The sequence below is a fragment of the Galleria mellonella genome, unplaced genomic scaffold (genome assembly GCF_026898425.1).
Source record: "Galleria mellonella isolate WM207_F2 unplaced genomic scaffold, CSIRO_AGI_GalMel_v1 utg1634, whole genome shotgun sequence".
Lineage (NCBI taxonomy): Eukaryota > Metazoa > Arthropoda > Insecta > Lepidoptera > Pyralidae > Galleria > Galleria mellonella.
In genome coordinates this window covers 651,502-668,787 of record NW_026442007.1, presented here as the reverse complement: position 1 = coordinate 668,787, position 17,286 = coordinate 651,502, and the positions used below count along the sequence as shown (strand labels likewise).

Here is a 17,286-nt window from a genome sequence, read left to right as displayed (position 1 = left end):
TTTTTTTTTTAAATGGATAATAATGGAATGGTAACCCCGCCCGCGCTATCGGTATACACCGACGGGACACCAGTGAGAGATGATAGGTGAGAATGAAGCAGGTCAGTTAGCTCCTCGTGACGAATTCAATAAAAATTGTTCATGATGGTTTCCAGGGGGAACCACGAGGAGGTCAACCTGACAAGGTATATTGCTAGCAACAGGGCTACTAATCCCCATTACTAACAATCCCTTCTCACCCCAATAAATAACAGTTCATCTGATAAAAAAAAATACTCATATCGGTTGTAACTCACATTAATGCTTAAAGTTATAAACAAAATAATGCTCAGTAACAAGATGAATTTAATGATGAAGGGATGGATAGCAGCGTCCCTCTTAAAACATCACCAAAACCTAACTACAGTTGCCAACCCGCCTGCCAAGCGTGGCAACTACTGCCAAAACTCCTCTTATGGGGAAGGCTTATGCTCAGCAGTGGACAATCAATAATAATAATAATACCAGAGGGAGACTTTGTACAAAAGTCGATTGCTTGGGTACCTCTGTCCCATTAGTGTTTGTTTTTGCATGGCTGTGTTTCGGTTTGAAGGGTGGGATATGGCGTGAATTTACTGGGTACAGAGGAATAACACCTGAGTCCTCAGGAATGGCAACGCATGGGGGGTATCATGGGCGAAACAGTATACTCTGTTATGTTCACGGTACTGCTCATGTCTATAGGCGACGGTTACCACTTTCCATCAGGTGGGCCGTCAGCTTGTTTGCCATTCTAAGTTGTATAAAAAAAAAAGATGAAATTTTTCGCCGTAAAGAAAAACAATAATTGAAACTACTATGTATAATGACAAAACAATAATATAATGAAGTCACGCGGGCAATGCCACGGGAAACAGCTAGTTCTTTATATTTTATGCTATATTAAAGTTTGTAGATATTTTAATTTTTTTAATAATAATTTAATAATATCAATAACATTAACATTAATAGGCGAATAAACAACTATTTAACTAAATAGCAAACGCAATTAACTAGATAATTGTTGTACGTTATCAGTAATTGTAAGAAATATGTCCGTCCCGATACCGACTGGACAGTGCATGCACCTATCGGATAGCATTCTAAAAAGAGTACCGGACAGAGGTAGACGTCTCATAAAAAAAAATGTCGCGAAAAGTCGCCCTAGTGTTGTTCGTTGCTGTTTTAGTGGTGGTCACTGCAGATATCGCTAATTTTAGTACCTGTGATGATGGTAAGTATTTATTCATATTATTTCGCCGAGTACCTTGCGGTGTAGACAGAGAAAATTGCGTACGAATTGGTTATGGCCTGTCCATCTCTTGTGCCGTTCGTGAAGTAAATTTTTTACAAAAAAAAAATATATTTTTTTTACAATAAAAACAAGTTACTATATATTCTTTGTTTAAAAAAAACTTACTATAGTATACGCTGGTGGAGAACCAAGGGATGATAGGTGAGAATGAAGTTAGATTAATTGGGTTTTTTTTTTATGGGTGAAAATGGTATGGTAACCCCGCCTGTGCTAACGGGATACGCTGGCGGAGCACCAGTGAAGGGTGGTAGATGAGAATGAAAACAGGCCAATTAGCCCATCATGATGAATTCATTAGGAATTAACCATGATAGTTTCCAGGGAGAACCGCGAGGAGGTCGACCTGGTTGTATTGGTGGGTATATTGCTAACAACGGGATTCTCAGTCTCCATTACTAACAATCCCTTTCCCCTCAAATTAATTGGGTTATCGTGATCAACTCATCTGGCATTAACCACGATAATTTCCAAGGGAGACCGGGTGGAGGTCCATCGAAGTACTACGCGAGCATAGACGGATCCGTTGTTTTATTTTCATTCAGTTAAAAAAAGAACAAACATTTATAGATAGAGCAATATTTTTACAAAGAACCCATGAGCTGAGCAATTTAGATGTAGTTCAAGATGATCTTATCTTTCTGGTGTAATAAAATTACAACTAGACAATACAGCGATATCTATATAAAAGATATTTAAGAAAAATTAATATGAGATGTCTAAATAAGACCAAATGCAAAAACAAAAATTTTTAGAAATTTTATCTGTTTATCTGTCCGTATGATTTTTTCGATATCACACAAAAACAGCTGCACCAAATTGGATGCGATTTCCACAGTTGCATTCTTGAAAGTCTTACTTGGCACGCCATCTGGAAGCTATTTTATTGATTACTAACTTCTGAATTCCACGAAGTAGTGGGCAGAAAGTTAATGACAAATAAGAAACAAAAATATCACCGTCCAAACACTTAACTGCTTCTGTAGGCACAATTGAGTCTGTACTCTATTGTGCCACTTAATGCAATATAAATCTTGCAGCAGGGTCATTGGAACTTACACACGCACTCCAGAATATAAATATCCAATAATCACTCTTATTTCTGCAATACTATTGATAACCCCCGACCTGAGGGTATCACGCCAGTATAGCAACTGTCCGATAAAGAACACGATTACGTTCAGAGAAAAAAAAAACTTAGTTTTCGTATTGTTATTGGCCACAATAGAATATCAGTGTTTTGCTCTTTTAAGGGCAAAGCAATAAACTGAGTTGTGACCATTTTGTGTTACTATGGTACACGCATGAAGGAAGGGAAAGAAAGGAGATTGTTAGTTTATATATTTTGTTTTTTTTTTTTCTCTTTTATCTCTTTTTCTGTGTATTATATGTATGTTTTTTTTTATTGTAATTTGTGTGCTGTAAGTAATGTAAATAAATTCTCCATATATCTATCTATCTATATATCTGTATTAATTGTTTACAAAAATTACAAAAATTTTTTTTTAAACAATAAATCAATACGAAAATGCTTTCTTTTTAGCCACTGCTGAACATACGCCTCGCCTTCTTAATTAATTCCAACATAATTGAATACTAGTTGTATCCCGCGGTTTCGCCCACACGTGAATCAGTATATATTCTATTTACTAGTAGTTAAGACATGACTTATTCTTATACCAAATTTTATTCAAATCCATTCAGTTACTTTTGCGTGAAGGAGTAATAAACATCCATCCATACATTCTCGCAAAATTTTGTTTATATATTATTAATAAAATTCATTTGAAATTCTTTCATTTTTACTATTCGCTTGAAGTAAGTATCTACAAAAGACAGAATTTAATATGTTACATAAAGTTTAATAAAAACGTTACCAAACTCTATTACAATTATCACAATAACATTTTCTAAATTAAATCAGTCATAATCTATTTTGGATTTGTACTACTATTGGACATCGGTAGACTTATTTTAAATACACTATCGGGACTTAACATGGTGAAAAATTTGCAGGTAAATAGTACCTACATACCTGCTTCTTTATCGCCGACATTTATAATTAACTATCAGCAGACTGTCTTATAGTCGTATCCACTAACCATTTGTTTATATTTTCAATAAGTTCTATTGAAAAAACTGTACTACAATATCCTTTGTCTAAATTATATCTAATATAAATAAAGACATTTTTTTAATGGGTGATAATGGAATGGTAACCCCACCCGCGCTATCGGTATACACCGGCGGGGCACCAGTGAAGGATGATAGGTGAGGATGAAGCGGATCAGTTAGCCCATTGTGACGAATTGAATAAGAATTGTTCATGATAGTTTCCAGGGGGAACAGCGTGGAGGTCGACCATTGCTAACAATCCCTTTCCCCCCTACAGATGATATGTTTGCCATGCTACTGCGGTGTTCTACATGTACTCTCCGTGTCACAACTAAACGAGATACGAAGTTTGACAAAGGAATTATAAGATCCGTGTATCAGTATGTAGCGCCGCTGCAACGACATACAATCATTCAATATCCTATGCTTTACTCTCTTGTGAATGAGTTCCAAGTATACTATATACTATAATAGGCTATAGCATACGATAATTTCTATACTGGTACTGCGGTTTCATACTACTTTCCTACTTTAATCGGTTTTAAACTTACAACACACTAATTACATTACACAAGCAAGCGAACTTATGATGGAGGGATGGGCAGCAGCGTCCCTCTTAAAACATCACCAAAGCTTGTCGTTGCCAACCCGCCTGCCAAGCGTGGCAACTACTGGTAAAACCCCTCTTATAGGAGGTGGGGGGGGGGGGGTATGTTCAGCAGTGGACAGTTAACAGCTGGTACAACAACATTACAACAATATGAGCAATAAATGACAAAGCAATAAATTCCACTAACTTTTTACAGACAAAGTAAATATACAGACAGACATCTCTCTGTCTATCCGTACATTACAACATTAGTATAGATTATTAAATACAGTAGAGAGCTGTCTTGTTCGATCAATGTATTTCGTACTATGTATCGAGATCATATGGCATAGACAAAACACTTTTACGTAACGTGCACTGGTGCGTACGTACTCGCCGTGCCTACATACGAGTATCATTAAAGGTTAACATGTCAACTGCCATTATATTAAACCGGAACATTATATTTACACGATTTCTATGTCTATATTTTACTAATAAATCGATATACACAAAACACACACAAACGCACGAGAGCGTACACTCACATACGTGAACTTTTTGTTTTGTTTTATGTAGTCATTTCATTTTTTTTTTTATTTTTACCTAAATCAAACTGTACAGTGTACCTGAGTTGAGGGCCTGGACTCTTGTTTTACAGATCTTTGATCTAGTTTAAAGTCCAGTGTCCCACAAGTTTTACAATGTCATATATGCATTTATATGTACATATATAATTATTTATTTTTTCATGTGTCTCCCTGTTTTCTGTAAAATTCGTGAAGGTATTAAATCTTGTTCTAAAAATACTATAAAGAGTAAAGATATAATTTGTTTTTTTTTTATCTACGTTTAATTTGTTTTTTAACATGTCAATCCCACAATATCTAAGCAGGTTAACTACTACTGTAAATATAACTCTAACTAAACAATACCACTTACTAATTCACTTAAGCACAAAGTAATTTTGGCAGTTTGGAGCATGCATTATGCTCTGAACAATACCCACATCAATTTATTAATTTTAAATATTTTTTAAAATGTTTCCTTTTCCCTTCGGTTGCCGTGCCACATTCCATCAATAATAGGTGCTGCACATCTTCAACTTTTCCACAGACAATACAATTTGGTGAAATTTCTTTTTTAATGAATATATTCATTTGATAATATTTTCCTAAAATATATATAAAAACTTTATTGTTTGTTTATAATGAATAAATTCAAAAACTACTCAACCGATTTCAAAAATTCTTCCTCTCTTCTCTTCTTCCTCTCTCTCTTCTCCTATAGAAAGCTATATATACAAGTAACTTATGAAGAAAAAAATTACGATAAGATGACTGACTGATTTATATCAACACAAAAAATAAGTCTCAAATTAAAAATAGAAACTAAATAAGTTCTTATTACATAGCGTATTGCATGCACGTTAGTAACATAGTGGGCAACAATAGTTTATGACAAAATAAAAAAAAAGAAATTTATTGAACAAGAAAATACGGTACAGAAGGCGGACTTTATACTCATTTGCTTTTTCTACCAGTTAGACTTAGGAATGACTAGATATTAGTTAATTTTAAATTATGACTACATATTACAAAATACAGTGTTATGGCAATAATAAAGATAAATAAAGAATAAATGCATAAATAGATAAAGTTATCACGTTTTAAATGACTTTAGTTATTGACTCTGTGCAGATAAATCATTATATAAAAAACCCAACTTAGATTTTTTTTTTAATGGGCGATAATGGAATGGTCTCCTCACCTGTGCTATCGGTATACGCTGGCGGGGCACCAGTGCGAGATGATAGGTGAGGTGAAAGCTAAAAAAAAGCGAATTCCACTAGAATTAACCACGATGGTTTCCAGCGGAAACCGCGACCGAATAGGGTGTATTGCTGGTCAGTTAGACCTCATTACTAACAATCCCTTTCCCCCCACCCAACTCGGATTAATTCACTTAGTCTCATATTTCTTTTTTAATGGATGACAATGAAATGAATGAAATGTAGACCTCACCTGCGCTAATGGAGTACGCTGGCGGGGCACCAGTGAACAATGATAGGTGCGAATTGAAAGGCAAGTCAATTAGCCCATCGTGATGAATATACCTAGAATTCAGCACGATGATTTCCAGGAGGGACCACGTGGAGGTCGTCCTGATAGGGTATATTGCTCGCAATGGGACTAGTAGTCCGCGTAACTAATTCCTTTCTCCCTATCCAACTCGGGTTATGTCAATAATAAATATAACAAAATATGTAGTTATATTAATTCTTGTTATATTCCAGTTGACGACAGCTGCTCAATCAACCAGCTCCGCATAACGCCATGTCGGTCGAAGAAAACCTGCATCTTGAAAAAGGGCAACAATGTCTCCATGGAATTCGACTACACGCCAAGTAAATAAAAACCTTTTTGCAATACACTTAAGGTAGCATATAAATAAACATAATTTTATCTGGTAATTGTTTACTGCTTGTTTAATACCCTATTGACAGGCATATGGAACGATCCTGAATACGTCATTGAATACCTGCATTGCTTTTGAGTACGTCTAGTGAAGAGTTGTTCCACTCTGCATATTTATTTATGGAATGGTAACCTCATCTGCTGACAAATCGTAGTTAGTCTGTGGTGATGTTTTTTTTTTCTTTAAATTTACTTTGTTTTCTGTCACTATGTGTTTTGCGACATCCTTCCATTCTGTATTATTGTTATATCTGTATTTTTTACTGAGGTTTTTTTTTTTATATACATGTATATATTTGTATAACCTGTACATATGTATAATTATGAACTATGTGTATAAAGTTGTAAACTATGTATATCGATGTATTAAATCTTTGTCATATCCAGTATTTAGTCCACTATTCTTGCTCCGTTCTCTCTTGCTATAACCCTCAACAAAGACTTTGCAAACTTAATAAAAATGTCCCTAGTTAGACTGTTCTCGAATATGTATTCTATATTGTTCTCTGATAGTGTTGCATCCATTCTGATCTCACACTCATTCTTTGGTGATGTTTTAAGATGACGCGCTGATGCCTATCCCTCGAGCATTAAGTTCCCTTGGTCGCCTTTTACGACACCCACAAGAAAAGAAGGGGTAGCTCATTCTATGTCATCACCATCAGAAACCTTTGTTCGGCAGTAGATAGTTAAATGAAAAAAATATTCAGTCTAGCAACAGTGCCTGGCAGGGAACCTAGCAATGAAGGTTGTTAAATGTGGATGAAGAAGAAGAAGGGACTTTTATAAAAAGAGAGTCTAGTTTCTGTTACTAGTAATATACCCTGTCGGGTCGACCTCCACGCAGTCTCCCCTGGAAACTGGCATAGTTAATTTCTAGTGGCTTAACTACATGTTCAACTTTTATCCTCCGCTGGTGCCTTCGCCAGCATATACCAATAACACATGCAGTGTTAACATTTTATTATCATCTAAAAATACTGAGTTTTTTTTTTATTTCCTAATGTTTATAATACTTATAAACTAATTTGATATCGGAACGTGTCATGTTAGTACAGAAGGCTTACATTTTTTATCGTTTTCACATGAAAGCAAATCAGCCTATAGCAAAAAATTCAATAAGAATTAACCACTTTTCCTAAACAGAGGGGACCACATGGAAGTCGACCTGACAGTGACTACGTGTATATTGCTAGCAATAGAGTTGTTTTCGTTTATTTAGACTTATTACCAACAATTCCTTCACTACAGCGCTTGTTTAAGGTTAAAAAGTCTATGATTCTGCTAGAAACGATCGGCGTCTTACTGTCCGGCTCGACTCACTGAAACTGCGTAGAGATGTTGCATCTCTGTGCATCTTCTACCGAATTTATCATGGAAAGTGCTCTGAGGAATTGCTCGGATTGATACCTGCTGCTGATTTTTACCATCATACAACCCGTCATAAACTAAAATTTCATCCCAACCATCTGGACGAGTGGCGGTCCTCCACCGTGCGTTTTTCAAGGCACTTTTTCCCACGCACAACCACTCTTTGGAATCAACTTCCAGCAGCAATATTTTCGAACCGGTACGACAACATAACCTTCAAGAAAAGAGCATATTCCTTTTTAAAAGGCCGGCAGCACACCTGCAATGCCGTTGGTGTTTTGGGTGATCATGGACGGCGTTAGTCACTTACCATCAGGTGAGCCGCATGCTCGTTTGCCCCCTGTGTTGTTAAAAAAATGGAAATAATTGTTCTAGAATTCTCAACAACAAAACTCAAGACAGCCGTCTACTGGGCTGACACTGGCGCTATTTTCCCTGATCTGGGCATGGCCGATGGCTGCGCGTTCACCACCTGCCCGGTGGAGTCCGGGCAGGCGGCCACCCTCTCCTACCATCTTCTTATTGGGAAAAAAATACCCGTGGTAAGTGTAAAGAATCCTCTGCATTTGATATCTATTCTTAGATTATATAAATAGAGCGTCTCCATAGAAATGCTTCAAAAAACGGGTCAATTTTTTCACACAATATTGCGTGATAAATAGTTAAGTGTGATTCCTTCATAACTTCTATATTTATTTTGTCTTATAATGTCTGCATCTCTTTAATGTGTAAACACTCATTTTATTTATTAAATAAGATGTCAAAATACATTTTATGCGTATGTTCATATATACAATACTGATAAAAAAACGAGTCAGCTAATTTGTCACTTAGCTTGACAATGACAATGGCAATTAGCTTGAACAAAAAGTTGACCCGTTTTTAAAGCTCAATGCTCTATCAATAAATTCTAAAAATTGGACGTTGGAATCACAAACAAATACATTTCGCTCTACAAATGAAAAATATGCGACTACATAATTAGATATGAGCTATTTAAAAAAATATATAACCAGTGCATACGGGATGTTGTAAGAATTGTAACGATACCCCATATGGATGATACGAAAGAAAGAAAGAAACATTTTTACTCATTTTTTACTTATTCATTCATATAGTTCATATCTGTTATAGTTCATACGTTCATATAGCATTTAAAAATTTTGATGGAACAAAAAACACATATACATAAACTCTGAAAACATTACACTCCTTTTTTTGGACAGTCGAGTAAAATAAATAGTCATTTTGTCATGATTTTTAAATAAAGAAGGTTCTTGTAATTCGATTGTAATTTTTTTTATGTTTATTACCTAATAATTCTGTCACTATTTCTATATTCTTTTTTATCTGTAAGTACATATCCATATTATATATATATATATATATATATACCCAGATCAGTACAAACAGTCATAGTCATAATTACAAACACATATTTGTATTGTGTGGGATAAGATGACTCGACCCTAGATAGTGTTAGTTAGAAATAGAAGTAGAAGAAGGTTGGAAGTTGGAAAATGTATTCTATGAGGATCGAACCCGCGACATTCAAAACTTAAAGCCTGTGGTAAGACGTTGTGTTATACCGCCAGGCCACCAAAATCGTCAAATGTATAGATCACTTTTAAAACATTGATATTTTGTATTTATTACAGGGTACATACACATTTAAGTGGGTCTTGTGGAACGAAGAGAACGAGGCACAACGGTGTTGTTTCAAAACGCCCGTCCAGATTAGAAAATAATTAATAATTTTATAGCCATAAAATATATATATATATATAAAAATAAATAAATAACTATATATAATCTGAAGAAACTTAATAAACCTTGTCATATTTCTTTACACAGTGTCATTTTATTTATTATCTTGTATTTATTATCATAAAGTTCAAAACCTATCGGGTCGAACTGATTGTGTATTACGTATGTTACATAGATAATTCACCTCTAGATGGAGATATAATGCAGCGTCGCTAGATTGGTTATTTTTTCGCAATTTTATGTAATAATTTTTTGTTGGATAAATTTTGGAAAAATTAAATTATTAGATATTTTTATAAGAGCATACATTTATGCTTCTAGAGAAATTTGGAGACTTTTTTTTTAATCTGACGATTTCAAGTTTCTCAAAAAAAAATTCGACATCAATGTAAAAAATAGTAGGGCGGTTTTTTTTAAGTCGCTCCTGCAGTGGTTAAGTTAAAGGTAGTACTTGGTAAAGTGTAATGAAAACGGAGAAAATCGAAGGAAATAATATCAATTTAAAAAAAAAAGATTTTTAGAGAGATAAAAATCATTTCTAACAATGCTCATGGAGCTTCGAATGTTAGACCATGGCGACGATTACCACTGTCTATCAGGACCGTCAGCTAATTTCAGATTGTATAAAAATAAACCATACGGAAACAACAAATAAGTATAAAAATAACCCAAATCATGTGAATTTTTTAAATTTGAATTGGAAAATATTTCTCATATAATATGAATATACATATATGTGGGATTTATATTTTTAGCAAAAACAACTTTTTCAAAAGAACTTCTTTAATTTCTCATCTTTGCAAATGTTCGTCTTTATTGCTTGTTTTTCTAAATCGTAATGTCCTCCGCAATGATACAGCAGAAAGGTCATACATATATCCTTCTCTCTCACACGCTGTTCCTCTCTTTCACTTAAAGATGCAATCATGAATTCGTTTAAAATTACAATTGTGTTACAGTATATGTATTTTTTTTTTCAACTAAATTAATACTACTACTGTAATATAAATAAACATTGGGCCTGTTTTTTACCAAGCGTTTATTTCGAAACACTCCATCTAAAAGCATATGATCTACGTACAATTTTATCGCCACGATGTAATAAAAGAACACATTTAGACCTAGTATATTTCAATAGAATTTAATGACAAAGTAACCAAATTATGTTTAAACTGTCACAGAAACTCTCTCTTAGTTAAATCAGTATTAAATAGAACCATTTAAACAATTAATTGGTTTTTAATTAATACTGCTGTTGGACGTCAACAAACTTTTTATTGGCTGGTAATTTATTCGTTTGTTTATATTTTTATTATGTTCTATTGAAATAGACTATAAAGGTATAATTATGGTTTATTCTTATGACTTCATCGCCACGATTCTATAAGGTACAGAGGTATAATACCTCAGTCCTCAGGAATAGCAACGCATAGGAGGTATCATAGGCTAAACAGAATACCTACTCTATTATGGCCATGGTACTGTTCATGTCTATAGGCGACGGTTACCACTTTCCATCAGGTGGGCCGTCAGCTTGTCTGCCATTCTGTTGTATAAAAAAAGATTTTTTTTTTTTATACTACTTGGAATGGCATACAAGCTGACGGCCCACCTGATGGAAAGTAGTAACCGTCGCCTATAGACATGAGCAGTACCATGGACATAATAGAGTATACTGTTTCGCCCATGATACCCCCCATGCGTTGCCATTCCTGAGGACTCAGGTGTTATTCCTCTGTACCCAGTAAATTCACGCCATATCCCATCCTTCAAACCGAAACACAGTTATGCAAACACAACTTCTTCACGGTTGACACACGAATGGGACAGAGGTACCCAAGCAATCGACTTTTGTACAAAGTCTCCCTCTGGTGATGTCATGAACTCAGACATCTATTTTTGTATATAAATAATTATATATAATATTATTTATTTATATTCAATACACCAAGATAGTATTAAAAGCGAATTTAACAACATGTGGCCACATATCTTCCAGTCAACCGTAGACAAGAAAGACACCAGAAGAAGACTGCACAAAAACTAGTACCTCTGTCCCATTCGTGTTTCTACCGTGAAACAGCTGTGTTTGCAGGGCTGTGTTACGCTTTAAAGGGTGGAATATGGCAGTGAATTTACAGGGTACAGAGGAATAACTGAGCCCTCAGGAATGGCAACGCATGGAGAATATCATGGATGAAACAGTATACTCTGCAATGTCCATGGTACTGCTCATGTCTATAGGCCATATACCACTTTCCATCAGCTGGACTGTCAAGAAAAATATAAAACAATAAAATTTTTACTTACTACAAGCCTTACTAAGACCAACAGTAACCAAAAAGTATGTCTGTCTGTCCGTCTGGCAAAAAACTAGTAAAATAACTATTGACAATTGTATGATATACATTTACGAGTAATATATATTAATATATATGTATATATGTTCCTATTTCCACTACAATTAATATGTGATAGCCTATTCTCGTGGCATTATCAGTAAGTCGACAGCGCGCTGACCAGGATGTCGTTTTATTTTGTTCTTTTCCTTTGTTCATTAATCACTGTAAATTGTGAATATGTCACGAAGAAATTATGTAAAGAGGGTGAGTTAATAATTTATTGTTTTTTTTTTTTATAATAATTAAAGGAAAACAAAACTACACATATACATACGTGAAACGCTCTAATCCGGGGTCGTTAACCTTAATTATCTGAAGCATTGCCGTGTAGTTCCGGCATAGAATAAGCCACCCATTCCTTTCTCGTGGGTGTCGTAAGAGGCGATTAAGAGAGCGAGGAATGGGCAGCAGCGTCCCTCTGAAAACATCTCCAAAGCTGACATGCGTGCCTGCCAAGCGTGGCAACTACTGACAAAACTCCCCTCAATGGGAGATGCCTGATATGATGATGATGATGATGATGATCTAAAACATACAAAAAATAAAAATAATTATTGCTTAGTGAACTTTTACGATATTATGGGAATGAAAAATGAGACGAAAAAAGAGACGTATTGTTACTGCTTCACAGTGCAGAACTAGAAAAACCTAGTGGTATCTCGCGACTTTATGCAAACGTTTTTTATAAAGGTTAGTACTTTTTTTTATACAACTTAGAATGGCAAACAAGCTAACGGCCCACCTGATGGAAAGCGGTAACCGTCGCCTATAGACATGAGTAGTATCATGGACGTAACAGAGTATACTGTTTCACCCATGATACCCCCCAATACGTGGCATATATTTTAATTTAAAATATTATCACTCATTTGTCCGTATCTCGTTATTTGAGGTCGCCGTCCTATTTATCTTGTTTTTTCTCGTCTATTATGATCTATCATTTATTGACATACAATGTAGCAAATTATATATTGCATAATATATACACGACACGCACCGGCATTGCACGTTTTTTTAACAAAATACGCCCTATGTTACTCGCCAATAATCTAGCTTTCTATAAATGAGGGGTGACCAACCAGTCGATCGCAGGTATAATAAAAAATTGGTCGTGTCAACAGGAAAGGTAGTAATAGAATGAACACAATGCTTAGGAAATTGAACTTAAGAAAAATAAAATAAATAAATAAAACAATATTAGACAAAATTAAAGAATATTATCCACGCTAATAAGAAAAAGTTAAAGGATGAAATAAATAAAAATCGTATTAAAGTAAGAAGGATGGAAAGAAAAAAAAAAACAATAATTGCGTATTAATCTAAGCAGTAACAAGCCTGGAATTTAATATCCGGGAAAGTATACACCATAGGGGGAACCTAAAAAAAACTATATACATATCTTGTTTTTATAGATAGCTTCAAAAAAGGGTCTACTTTTTGTCAGCTGTCAAATTACTAACTCTTTTTTTTTATTAATGTGTTTTTTTTTATATACAACTTAGAATGGCAAACAAGCTGACGGCCCACCTGATGGAAAGTGGTAACCGTCGCCTATAGACATGAGCAGTGCCATGGACATAACAGAGTATTTTGTTTCGCCCATGATACACCCCATGCGTTGCCATTTCTGAGGACTCAGATGTTATTCCTCTGTACCCTGTAAATTCACGCCATATCCCACTCTTTAAACCGAAACACAGCCATGCAAACACAACTGCTTCACGGTAGAAACACGAATGGGACAGAGGTACCCAAGCAATCGACTTTTGTATGAAGTCTCCCTCTAGTATACTATATATGTGTAAGTATATGTTCTATATACTTACACACACAATGTATCTTGACGTATCTATAATTAGTTATTTAATAAATACAAAGAGTGTTTACGCGTTAAAAGATGCAGAATTAATGAAACAAAATAAATATAAAAGTTATAAAGAAATCACTCGTAACTATTTTTCACGCAAAATTGTATGGAAAAGTTAACCCGTTTTTTTTTCGAAGCATCAGTATGGAGACACTCTATCCGTATAATCTACTAACTACTCTTTATAATAATAGATCAGATAATAATATTTCTTTTTTATTTTACAGTCAACCAGTCTCATTGCAAAATTAACTATGTGAGTGTGGATCCGTGTAGCAAAGGACCAAGATTTTGTAACATCAAGACGGACAAAATATATGACATCGATGTAAATTTCACACCAAGTAAGTTATTTTTTCTTTTTTTTTTTTATTAAACTTTAACTGGCAAACAATCAAACAGCCCATATAATTATCGTAAATATTTTGTTTTAGATTTAAATTATATCAGATTATGGTCAATTCTGATGCGCCGTTTCTTTAAACTCAGCTCTAGAAAATCGAAAGACCAATATGGAGTAAATTTTTCACTAACCAATTTAAAAATTTTGCCTCAAATTATCTTTAGTTATCAAATAATAAAAACTGGTTTGTGACCAACCGCCTTAAAATTATTTTTTAAGCGAGGCTTGAACCGTTTAAAAAGGCACATTGTGTATTCCCAGACATGTCTTTAGGCATAACTGGAAGCTTTACTTCATTCGCATCCTGGGTTGGGCACTAGACAGTTTTAAGATGGTCACGACCCACCAGGCTGTCCATACAAACGCATATGGCTATTACAAGCTGCATAAAAATAAAATAGTACAAACGCTGCTTACTAGATAGCGCTGTATGATATGACCTCGTAAGAGGTGCTATCATAGAAAAAATATTAATTTATTATCTGTGGTATTTTCTTCCAGCCAGCTCTATTCCAATCCATGTCTTTGACCTCCCTATACGACCTAGTGTTTATTTATAATACTAACTGATATATATATATATATATATATATATTGTTAATTACAGAATTCTCTGCAGAAAGGTTACAATATGCCATCTACGGTGATTTTGATAACACGTACACTTTTTACAACATAATAGACAGCCCGAGGAACGCGTGCGATGCGATCGACTGTCCCCTGAGGCGTACGTCGCTTGCGCACACCGCAAACTTCAAACTTAAATTGGATAAGAAAGCTTCGGTAAATTATTGATCATAATTATGATTGTGTTGGGGGGAAAGGGATTGTTAGTAATGGAGACTTAAAAATCCCATTGCTAGCAATATATCTAACCAGGTCGACCTCCTCGTGGTTGCCCCTGGAAACTATCATGGTTAATTCCTGATGAATTCATCATGATAGGCTAACTGGCCTGTTTTCGTTCTCATCTATCACCCTTCACTGGTGCTCCGCCAGCGTATCCCGTTAGCACAGGCGGGGTTACAATACCATTTTCATCCAACAAAAAAAAATTATGATTGTGTTTCATAAACAAACCGACTTTAATTGTGCCAAAACTAATTATTTTGATTTTAAAACTAAATTACTAAGCCGATTTTGATAAAATTTCTATGGAATCTATCTGGAAGTATATGCTTTCGGATAAAAAAAGAATTTTCCAAATCGGTTTACAATTGACGAAGTTATATAGGTACAATACAGATAGAAACGAATTAAGAGTTAAGAAGGAGGTTTACCTTAGTTTTGAAGTCAATTGAAAATAGGGAAGCGATGGGAGGGAAAGGGATTGTTAGTAATAGAGGCTGAGAATCCCATTGCTAGCAATATACCCAACTAGGTCGACCTCTTCGCGGTTCCCCCTGGAAACTATCATGGTTAATTCCTGATGAATTCATCATGATGGGTTAACTGGCCTGTTTTTATTCTCATCTATCACCCTTCACTGGTGCTCCGCCAGCGTATCCCGTTAGCGCGGGCGGGGTTACCATACCATTTTCACCCATAAAAAAAAATAGGGAAGCGGTATTAAAAATGTTATTAAAAAATAGTCAATCTGATGGGTGCCATAGGCATCACACTCTGTGATAATAATGGTGCTGTTCTTGTCTTTAAACGGTTGTCACTTTCCATTGGGCAGGCCATTAACTTATTTATTACCTAGAGAATACACTGTGACACCCATGAAACTTTTTATGCGTTGATCCCGAGAACTAAGGTGTTACGTCTACGTATTCCATATTAGTTTCTGATGTATATATATATTTTTTTTAATGGATGATAATGGAATGGTATCCCCACCCGCGCTATCGGTATACACCGGCGGGGCACCAGTGAAGGATGATAGGTGAGGATGAAGCAGGTCAGTTAGCCCATCGTGACAAATTCAACGAGAATTGTTCACGATGGTTTCCAGGGGGAACCACGTGGAGGTCGACCTAATAAGATATATTGCTAGCAATGGGGCTGTCAAACCCCATTGCTAACAATCCCTTTCCCCCCAGTTTCTAATATATTAAAAACAGCTAAAAAAAACCGACAAACTCACCTTTCAATATAAAAACCTGTTAATTTTACAGGGCAAATTTCCCGTCAAGGTCAAGTTCTGGAACCAAGATAACGCTGACCAAGTATGCTGTTTCACCTTCAACGTTAAATCGGATAACTTCAAAGCAAATGAAATATAAACATAGTAAAGACATACTATTGTAGTTATAGAATGAAAGAAATTTTTCATATGGGTTTATCAAAATTAATGTAAAAAAGTAATGTACTGAAAAATATCGTATTTAATCATATTAAATTTACTTTGAGCATATATTTTATGATTATATTAGATCATCATCGTCATCATCATCATCTCAGCCGTAAACTGTCCATCACTGAACATAAGCCTCCCCCTTGGGGAGTTTTGGATTGGTAACCGCAGTTAGGCTTTGGAGATGTTTTGCAGGGGGAAAGGGATTGTTAGCAATGGAGTTTGACAGCCCCATTGCTAGCAATATGCCTTATTAGGTCTATCTCCACATAGTTCCTCCTGGAAACCATCGTGAACAATTCTTGTTGAATTCATCACGATGGGCTAACTGACCTGCTTCATCCTCATCTATCATCCTTCACTGGTGCCCCGCCGGTGTATACCGATAGCGCGGGTGGGGTTACCATTCCATTATCATCCATTAAAAAAAAACCTCACCCTCCCTTAGTCGCCTCTTACGACACCCACGGGAAAGGAAGGGGTGGCCTATTCTATTCTATACTTTATTAGACATTTAGCAAAAATGGATAAATTGCCGATTCTTACTTGTAAGTTATACCTAATATCAAAATCTCGCAGATTATTGGTTACCGCTTTATCTATATTCAGACAATTAGTATTGTTAATCTATCCGAAGAGTTCAACTATTGTTAAATATCTAGTTAA

At 35.2% G+C, this 17,286-nt stretch overlaps 2 protein-coding genes across 2 annotated transcripts; both read left to right on the top strand.

The window, feature by feature from the left end:
- The first annotated feature begins 1,091 nt into the window (after positions 1–1,091).
- Positions 1,092–9,731, top strand: LOC113512908 (MD-2-related lipid-recognition protein-like). The gene is made up of 4 exons (XM_026896869.3): positions 1,092–1,252; positions 6,331–6,441; positions 8,258–8,424; positions 9,541–9,731. Exons 1-4 carry the CDS (start codon positions 1,165–1,167, stop codon positions 9,628–9,630), a joined length of 456 nt encoding a protein of 151 aa, XP_026752670.1. The 5' UTR covers positions 1,092–1,164; the 3' UTR covers positions 9,631–9,731.
- A 2,374-nt stretch (positions 9,732–12,105) lies between these two features.
- On the top strand, positions 12,106–16,680 carry LOC113512953 (MD-2-related lipid-recognition protein-like). Its single transcript, XM_026896927.3, has 4 exons — positions 12,106–12,255; positions 14,146–14,262; positions 14,929–15,104; positions 16,442–16,680. Exons 1-4 carry the CDS (start codon positions 12,174–12,176, stop codon positions 16,547–16,549), a joined length of 483 nt encoding a protein of 160 aa, XP_026752728.1. The 5' UTR covers positions 12,106–12,173; the 3' UTR covers positions 16,550–16,680.
- The last annotated feature ends 606 nt before the right edge of the window (positions 16,681–17,286 follow it).